This window comes from Varroa jacobsoni, unplaced genomic scaffold (genome assembly GCF_002532875.2).
Source record: "Varroa jacobsoni isolate VJ856 unplaced genomic scaffold, vjacob_1.0 scaffold_1164, whole genome shotgun sequence".
NCBI lineage: Eukaryota > Metazoa > Arthropoda > Arachnida > Mesostigmata > Varroidae > Varroa > Varroa jacobsoni.
The window spans coordinates 28171-36060 of record NW_019214066.1 but is presented as its reverse complement, the minus strand read 5'-3'; the positions used below and the strand labels follow the sequence as shown (position 1 = coordinate 36060).

The window sequence follows — 7890 nt, the reverse complement described above, 5'->3', positions numbered from 1 at the left end:
TGATACCCTGTCCTCGATCTATGTCATACACGAAACATGGCCATTACACCTTTTTCATGGAATTTGCTCTTTTATATTTACAAACGCACTATTCAACTGGCCGGAAGAATGGTGGAACGGAATGGAAACGGAATATGACCTCCGTTGATGTGACCTCAAAGGATAAGAGTTCCATTTCATATTGCATTCAAACCTCCTTATTACGTAAGTGGACTAGAATATACAGCAGACTTCAGTTCCGAACACAGTCAAATTTTTAATTGCTTCCCCTTCCGTATATTTTAACAATATAATAGGAATCTCAACTAATTCGTAAAAAAACGTGGGAGATAATGTGAAATGCAACCTTGTATTTGTAACTAAAAGAAAATGATAGATTTGCTCTTTTAAAATATAAAGAAGGTATTCAACTTGTTCATGTTCAGTTAAATACAGCTAAATCTTTTCGTCTCACATTAAGTATACTGGGAATGCATGATAAATTTCAAGCGCCGCCCATGATGGTGCGCGCAGTGGTTCTCGGAATAATAAAAATTTAAATTTTGTTTAAATTATTTTGATAAAGGTAAGTCGAAACTCGTTTCGCTAAGCTAAACTTTTAAAAACACTCTGATACCTGTCCAGTGATTTATCAAATTTTTATTTATATATTGCATGAAATTAACGAAGGCAGACGGAACAAACTTCAAACCCAAGGTAGAACGAACTAATAACCGCTACACTTCGCTGTATTTTTCAAATCCCTGCCTTGTTTTAGTTTACCCAGGCTTCCGCTATTTTATTCCACATATATGCTTTCATGGTGTAGCCTACTAAAATAGCTCGTGTACTGCTTTACAGGTATCGTATCGGAACAGTGTGCTTCTACTCAAGCAGCCTTTCAAGCTTTCAACGGACAGTCTGCTTTCCGACACCGAAGAGAACACGTTTACAGGCTCTCTACGTTCAGTGCCATTTATCTGAAACGTACTCAAGCAAGCCTTTGTTACAGCGTTGCGCTTTTGGAAAAGGATTTTAGTCTAACACTCTTCAGGTTCTACCCAAGCGACGTAAACTTAAGAAATTTTTGAATTTTCGAATGACAGTGTTCCGCAAGGAGTTGATCGCTAGTAGACGGAATCATTTAGTTTAACACACTACAGAACGTATTTTATGGACAACAAGAAAATTAAAGTCGTGTCATGGAGAGACCGTAATAAAAAATGTAAACGTGCTACGTCCCTTAAAAGCATCTGACATCACGACAAAATGTACGTCGGGGTAGATGTAAGTAATGCTCAGCAAAAGTACATATTTCAAGGCCTCCGCGTGCAGATGCGTATGTAACCGTAAGTAAAGGACCGCCCAAAATATAGCAGGTGCACCGCTACCTATTAGGTTTTTATTGTGGGCTATCATAGCAGACTTACCAACAGAAGGCCACACTGTTGTCGTGCTCCTGGTCCATGGTGGTGTCCCACGCTCATCACTTAGTGCGGCCTCCTCCGCCACGCAGTCTCTTGTATGGAAAACGCTACTTATGCCAACAATGTCGCATGGTCAAATCGTAATGGTTGGTTCCTTTCAACATATATTTGATGCGTGTTACTTTAATTATTTTGCCTAGAGAAATCCAATATATCTAAATAACCATAAAGCTGAAATGGTTAAGAAAGTTTCGATATGGTTAAGTTTCTGTTGTTCTATTGTTCAAAAAACAGTTTGGGGTTAGAAAAGTGCTACCTTTCGTAGCTTTTCAAGTAGACTTACTACACACAAGTTCTTTTCCGCATTAGATACGAAAAGGTCCCTTCAGTATCCCTACCAACTTTAAGCTACGTCTTTGGCAGCTACACTTTTGGCATCGAAAAGGTACACTGCACTATTAAATGCGCAAACCAGGTCACGTAGATATGGTATAAACGATCATCCGAAACAATCTTTAGATCTCTTATCAACAAACAGCCTTACTTTGTGTTTCGACTATGGCAGGCGCCAACTAATTGAAGAGACAGCATCCTGTCAAGATCCCGAAAGGGAGAGAAGACTTTTTGAAGTCAACCCAATGTCTAAGGGTTTCCGAAAAAGTGTTGCATTTATAAGCTTTGTTATCGCTCCTGATACGTCGGCCGAAATTTTCATTGGGTCTCTAAGTTTCTTGCTAGAGGGGTGACAAGAATTTCGACAGAGAGGTCAACTAATTTACGTATGAGGCTTTACTAACAAAAATCAAATCTGTTGTGGCTCAGCGGGGAGCATTGGTTTTCGAAGAATTCATTAGTTTAAAGGTTGCCCTTGATTTAGCCTTTCCTAACGAAGTCTTATGAAAATTGGCAAAGATTGATATTCCTGGATGACTACTGACACAATCGTTGTACTATGTCCATAGTGTAGCCTCGTTGTTTGGAGATTGTAATGACCTAAATTATTATTATTATATTAATATATTTATGTAAAATTGTGCACAAAAATAAAGCACTTTTATATTTATATATATCAGTGACAACAACTAGGCTTTCTATTTATTATTTACAGCCGAGAAATATATTGTCATTAAATATAGAATCTCGTTCAAAAAGGTAATTAAAGCCCTTTTTCGTTCTTTGTAGTTATACGGAAATTATTTATCTAAGTCAAAAAGCTTATATCAATAAACTTGAAATGTTTTCAAGATCCTTCAAAAGGAAGACAGTATCTGCCTCAAAGCTACCTGTATCTATAAAAAGTGCTGATGGCACTATTTAGCTGCGCAAAAACCCGTGTTCTGAGTGCATATATGACTAAAAGTAAGGCAGTAGGCTTTAGGAAAGGTGGTCAACTTTACGTCAGAATTAACCAACGGAGTCCAAGGTGAGCCTATTAGGTTTGTCTATTTTCCGTATTTGGAACTTCAGCTGATGCCACGCGGACTTACCTTTTCGAAATATATACATGAGCGAATTAGATAGCCTAGAACAACCAGAAAACCTTCAAACGGGCTAAAAGATTCCTGAGGCCATGTAGGACTAAGTTCGTCTGCTTATCCAGTAAAAGCCCGCTCGTCAATTAGAAACTCAGATTCGGCTTGGAAAAGGAATGCGTATAAAGCTAGGTAAAAAGGCGACATTAAAGAAAATCTCAAAAGCTTAATCTGGGCTTTTGTCAAACGCAAACGGTGATTAATGGCTTTTAGTCGCATACCTAGCGAGCCAACTAATGCTGAGTTTTTTTATGCGCAACGCAGGGAATTTCTCTACACGATTTGTACGATGGCCGGTCTCGACCAACCACCTCGATTTCCTTTGTGAAGATATATGAGCATACAAGTAGTAGCACTGCCAGAACCCTACGCTACTTGAAACCATTTTTTGGTGTTGTTGCTATATTTGGTTCGACTTGAATAATAAACGGATGTTAATTATAAAGGAAATATGACAGACCAGATGAACTACAGTTATACAATAGCTGGCTGCTGGAATAAGTGATACATCCTAAGTCTAATATTTTTAATGAGCAATTCGTTACGTTTCTTCACTTTTTTTTTACGTACATAGTATACTTATTTATAACACAACGAAACGGGGATGTAAGGTGGGAAAAAATTACAGATACTATTATAACTGGATAGTGCTATATTTGACATGCTTTTTGAGTATTATCAAAGCAGGTTAGCGTTTCAAATAACGTTAAGTATTTACAGTCTCTCCATCTAACGTTATTATTCCACTTGAGGCATTTAACCTTACCACTCCAATGCAAATACTCCAGTCGATCTTTGTGGCTAGCTGAACCGTGAATACATAGATATAATTTTGTGATGGCGGTAAAACACGCTGTCGCCATGATATTCAAAAGGTCTCAAAATGTATTTTGCATGCAAACATGCAAAGGATATCCACTAAGATTTTCTTCTGATATACACATAGAGGACCTTGTTATTGCTAAATGTCGAAATTTGTGTAACATTGACATTTTGCATGACACGTTGCATGGACATCATATAGCAAAATACCTTTAGGAAAAATTATTCATTTCTGTTTTCCTCTTTTATTCTTTCTTATCTCTTTTTTTAATCATTTGCTTCCAAAAACTAGAGAGACTAACGTAGGTGAGCCCTATGCGTTCACACATGTCGTACAACAATGCAACTTCAATAAAACTTTGAACCGATTTTTGATTATATCTGTTAGAAATAGTCAACCCAGCGGTTAGGTTACTTACAAGAAGCATAGAACCTCGGACGAGAATTCAGATTTGACCTTTAATTCATTTGACAGGGAAATCAGTTTCCCATTTGGCTGGATAGCGCCTGCCGGCACATCATTACTCGACGTGCAGGATCATAGCCACCTTTTCACCATTATGCTACGGTTTTCTCTGTGTCCCGGCTGCTGCTATTGCTGAACACACAGGCGCACCCTCTCCAGTTCAAACTGTCCCTTGCATTATTTGACAGCCCAGTTGCGGCTGGCCTTTTAAATAGTTTCATGTACCGTACTTACATCATAGCATATCGACTCTGGTTCGATAAGACTCGGAGCCAAAATACTACGATCTGTAAAATACTGCGTAACGAAACAAGCTACTATATAGATAATAGATAAGATTTTGTTGTTACCTATGTGGATGATCAATTACGGATCAGGATATTTCAAAACTGGTAGAAAATATTTTAAGACATAATAGAGTTTAATAGAATAAAAGTGTTTTTCCATGGAATCGTGGGCTGTTAAGCCACTGCTTTGTAGCCATACGCGAGCAGAATAAGACATTTTGTTGATTACATAGATTGCCAAACTTAAGACCATGTTTCGCTCTTAGCTCGGCTGGTGGTTAATACATATCATATCGGTCACTTGCAGCAGGTCAAGTAAGTATACATTTCACGGATTATCGCAACCCTAAAAGAGATGAGAAAGGAATCTCGTACATTTAACTTCTGCAGTTTTAAAAAAGAAATGGATATTGGTCAAAAGAACAAAGTCTCTTCAACTAGCTATCTTACTACACTCAACAACTACGGTTTAGGCTTCTAAATATACAGCTCTATTTCCTAAAGCTCTTCATTTATACAGTAATTCCAGAACTCTTTGTCTAAAAGGCATACAGAGAGAACGAAACGTATAACACACAATATTAATAATAATAATGGTGAGGAAATAGAAACGACGATGGACCGCTGGCGTATGTGTATCCTCCCCAACGACGTGCCAGATCGATAATTGTCTAAAGCTAATTGAACACGTCGTCGCTCCCACGTAGTCGCGTTCCACGGTTTTCGAAATCATGTTCAAAAGGACTCTAAAACTGAAAGTTGCGAGCCACATATTGCTCTACAGTCGTGTACCGATGGACCCAAAACTAAGCGGGAAGAGGGTATCATTTTTGGGTTCGATTGTAGTTGTCTATGAACTTTATTGGGGCTTCTTTCATCAAAACCCTTATCCAGCCAATACAGCAGACGTTTAACGAAACATATCAACGCTTTCGCCAGACGACATATACCCGTCGATTCCTGAAAAACAGGTATTAATTGAAAAGCAGTTTAGTAAACTGGAAAATAGTTTCTCTGAGTGTTCCAGGTTGGGCTTAGTCAAAGTAAAGCAAAGCCAAAAACCACGATTTTCCAGCACATAATTACTTATCAGGCTTGGAAGACTTACAAGGCGCTTTTAGCTATTGGTTTAGGTCAAAGGCACCTTGCAGCGACCAAAGAATACGCCAAGGTAGTATTTTAGTCAAGCTTTAAACCACACCCGTATATTGGAGTATATATACCCGTATATATGACGATTTTCTAATGGTCACTCAACGATCTATTGAAGTCAAATTCTGTGTATTGTATCTTTTAACTTCCTCACACCATATATGATACGCCAGCTATAGACTCGAATAGCTGGTGTATCCACGCTTATGCTGATGCTATGATTTCGATGTTGAATATGTACATTTACGAGCCTGTGGACAGATGAGTGAATGGGTTTTCGCAACCCTTCAAGATTTATATCTGTTTAATCTTTTAGTTTTCTATTCTACTAAGCCACATGTCTTTGCTCAATTTTCATGAGCCTCGTTAAGTTTTCAAAATTTTAAAAAGCCTAGGTCGCTGGAAACGCGGTAGAGTGTTCAAATGATCTGACAGATTTAGGGTTACGTGTCAAATATTGGTGCCTTTCGCCTGCATTTTAAGAAAATGCTTAGAAACGTTGGGCGTGTTTGTCGGTCTGCGTAGTTTACTTGCCATAGACCCTACTATATCAATGCTAAGCAGGGTTTCGATTTACTCTTTATATAAAATATAGCAGACTTACGAGGGTCGATCAACAGGTGCTCTTACTTCACTTGGGGCTCCCCTTGTCCGTAGATTCATATTGTATAACCTTTTGGTCAATTCGGAACAATGTCTCCATAAATTTTGCGGTTCTGTTAAAAAATGTTATCTGGTCGACATTACGCCTAGGATGCCTCTGGTAAATTAAATCACTAAGAGTGATATGAATAGACTGGTACCCAAAAAATGTTTAAGAAAAAAAAGGGGAGTCGAAAGATCTCAAACATTAAATTTTTTTAATCACGTCTTGAATCATCTTCACGTAACACGACAAAAGCGTATCATGAAGGTCTTCAAACAACAAGAGATATGACTTGAGAGGAAATTTGGATATATTTGACAATGACAGGATTATAAAGCGTTAGATTTACGCACGATCGGGTTTTGGTTGAACAGTTACCCCAAAAGTGTGGTTTTGACCGGCCCCTTATTAGCCTACGGTGTTTCTGTAACGATGATTTTTTTGGTGCGTAGACATGTGCCGTCAGAGACGATGCCTAAGCTTCTGTGTTCTCAACAAGCCCGTTATAGTACTATCAGTTAGAAAGTAGTCAGGTTTGTGTAATCGTTTCGTAAAAGACGTATAGTTTTCCATTATGCTTAACATGACTTGCTTAGGTGTGATTTTTTTTTATCTAATATATCTGTACATGTATGAAATCACTGAGCTGATAATGAAACTCAAAAGTTTAATAGCGAACCAGCTAAAGATAATTATCTTAGCTAAACGGGTAACACGTTGTAGGATCTATCTCAAGGTGGGCTGGTTTGTTCTTCTGAGCACTTTTATCTATTTTCTAGCACCTTATTATAAATAGATACTCCTCTTCGTTTTCATACTTCTATTAGGAACACTGCATTGTGAATGTCAAATACGCGACATATATGTTATATTTGACAATTTCTGTGTGAAATATTAAATTCCTTACCTATAACGATTATAAAGCATACCTGAGGGAATCAGCCTATATAGGAACTTTATATGGACAGATATATTGATCAGAAACTCCGCACCAATTTTGATGCAAGCAAATGACTGAACTATTAATATAACAGTCTAATTCTAATCAAAATTGAATACCAGGGTAAGGTTCTTACCAATCGATTTATGCGATACGAGTGACAAAATACTGCAAGATCTATTGTGGTTTGTATTTCGTTATATTGTGGTTTGTACTTCGTTAATAGATTTATATCTTTTCAGTTACGTGAATACTGTGAATTTTCCTACGTGTAACATATTTCATTATATCCTACAGTACCGCAACCCATTATTACCCGTCGCGTGTAAATTAGCGCTGAGAGGTTTTGTATTTTAATTGCCTCTGGGTGTTGGTAGAGTATACGTATGCTGCGCTTCAAACTATTGTGTGCGATAGTATCGGAATCGCAGTAAACGCTGTCACAAGCCTGTGAGGTAGTTTTTTGTATTTCAAAACGAAGTTCGGTTTTTCCCAGCAATGCCTTTTTCAGTAAAAAGTTTTATATGGGGCCAACCGTAAAAATAATAAACACCGATTTTCCTGAACTCGGTATACGTATATATGAATACATACAAATTCTCTATATAGAGAATATATATATATATAATATATATATAT

The 7890-nt window shown here is 37.6% G+C and overlaps 1 protein-coding gene and 2 long non-coding RNA genes across 3 annotated transcripts in view; 2 read left to right on the top strand and 1 right to left on the bottom strand.

The window, feature by feature from the left end:
• Positions 1-853: 853 nt before the first annotated feature.
• On the bottom strand, positions 854-2498 carry LOC147752557 (uncharacterized). Its single transcript, XR_015313726.1, has 3 exons — positions 1951-2498; positions 1410-1560; positions 854-959 (listed from the first exon to the last, which is right to left on the bottom strand). It is a non-coding gene; the product is annotated as an uncharacterized LOC147752557 (long non-coding RNA).
• The window catches only part of LOC111267259 (G protein-coupled receptor dmsr-1), an 8816-nt gene continuing 2400 nt past the window's right edge, over positions 1475-7890 (top strand). The window contains exon 1 of the mRNA XM_022845388.2: positions 1475-1552. Coding sequence (XP_022701123.1) covers positions 1504-1552 — 49 coding nt within the window. The 5' untranslated portion in view covers positions 1475-1503. The remainder of the gene's footprint in view (positions 1553-7890) is intronic.
• LOC147752556 (uncharacterized) lies at positions 2688-3388 on the top strand. Its single transcript, XR_015313727.1, has 2 exons — positions 2688-2829; positions 3203-3388. It is a non-coding gene; the product is annotated as an uncharacterized LOC147752556 (long non-coding RNA).